At 48.7% G+C, this 1077-nt stretch overlaps 1 protein-coding gene across 1 annotated transcript; it reads right to left on the bottom strand.

Annotated features, from left to right (window-relative positions):
- Positions 1 to 584: 584 nt before the first annotated feature.
- On the bottom strand, positions 585 to 847 carry AA0111_g11617 (hypothetical protein; the record flags this gene model as incomplete). The annotated part of the gene is made up of 3 exons (XM_028645503.1): positions 585 to 667; positions 731 to 743; positions 788 to 847. The coding sequence occupies 3 exons, from the start codon at positions 845 to 847 to the stop codon at positions 585 to 587; spliced, it is 156 nt and encodes a 51-aa protein (XP_028500783.1).
- Between the last annotated feature and the right edge of the window lie 230 nt (positions 848 to 1077).

Below are 1077 nucleotides of genomic sequence, written 5' to 3'. Positions count from 1 at the left end.
TCTAGCGTATGGGGCGATGAGACTGAAAAGTCGTTAAAAAATCGCGCATATAATGATACTTGTATGAGTATATGACGCATCGTAGATGCGAATGGAAAAGCGTAGGAATGACGATAGTACTGAGGCATTAATCCACTCGTTTACTGGATGTATAGCGTATGGCATACGTATATTCGCCCCCCTACTAAGGGTAAAAAAGCCCACCATACTTGCGATATCAGTCAATCGAGTCCACCATCCAAATGTCACCGAGCGACCCTTCCACCTTCCGATATCGGGAAACATGTCCCCCCTTCTCAATTTATGCCCATCTCAAGCCCCTCCACGTCCCCAAGTCCCAACCCGTGCACAGTCCGCGACCCTTCCCATGCATAGCGCAATGTCCACAGCCCCCTCTCACGGTTTCAGTTCAAAAGGAGAATCACTGATAAGGCTCCACCACAGGCTTCAACCCATGCTCCCCCCAGTAATACTCATTAGGAATACACGTGACGTTGATCCCCAACTCATCATAATCACCACAATACCAGCTGCCCTCGCAATCTTCCCAGAACCTCCAGTTACCTCCCTCGCAGATCTGTACCTCACCGCGGTAATACGAACAGCGCTTTGCGCCGTCGTGGTACATGCTGCAGTCGCGGCTCAGTCTGTGGTCGTTTGCTAGAGCCTGCATGGAATTAGTTGCGAGTGTTTAAGAGGTGGGTGCAAGGTAAGAGTGAGGAGGACTTACAAGGTGGAAGGAGCTGGGAGATAGAAGTTAGGGATATAAGGATGGAGTGAGACTTACAGTAGGGAGGCTCATCATGAAGACCGTCGTGACAGCGGAGAGGCACGCGGTGAAGTGCATAATGCTGGTGAGGCGGTATTGTAGTGGATATAGTCGTCGTGAGTTGGATAGGTGCGGTAGTAGAAAGTGTGTGTAGCAGTAGTAGCTTTGGTATACGTCCGGCAGGCAGCTTGGTGAGATGTAGAACTTGAGAATGTTTGAGAGATGAAGAAAGAATTGTGTATCTTATATATCAGTTGCTTGGATTTCCACAGACTGACATTCGGTAGGTTCTATAATTTGAGATGTTA

The sequence above is a fragment of the Alternaria arborescens genome (genome assembly GCF_004154835.1).
Source record: "Alternaria arborescens strain FERA 675 chromosome Unknown contig_54, whole genome shotgun sequence".
NCBI lineage: Eukaryota > Fungi > Ascomycota > Dothideomycetes > Pleosporales > Pleosporaceae > Alternaria > Alternaria arborescens.
The sequence above is the reverse complement of the archived record's forward strand: the minus strand, read 5'-3'. Positions and strand labels throughout refer to the sequence as shown.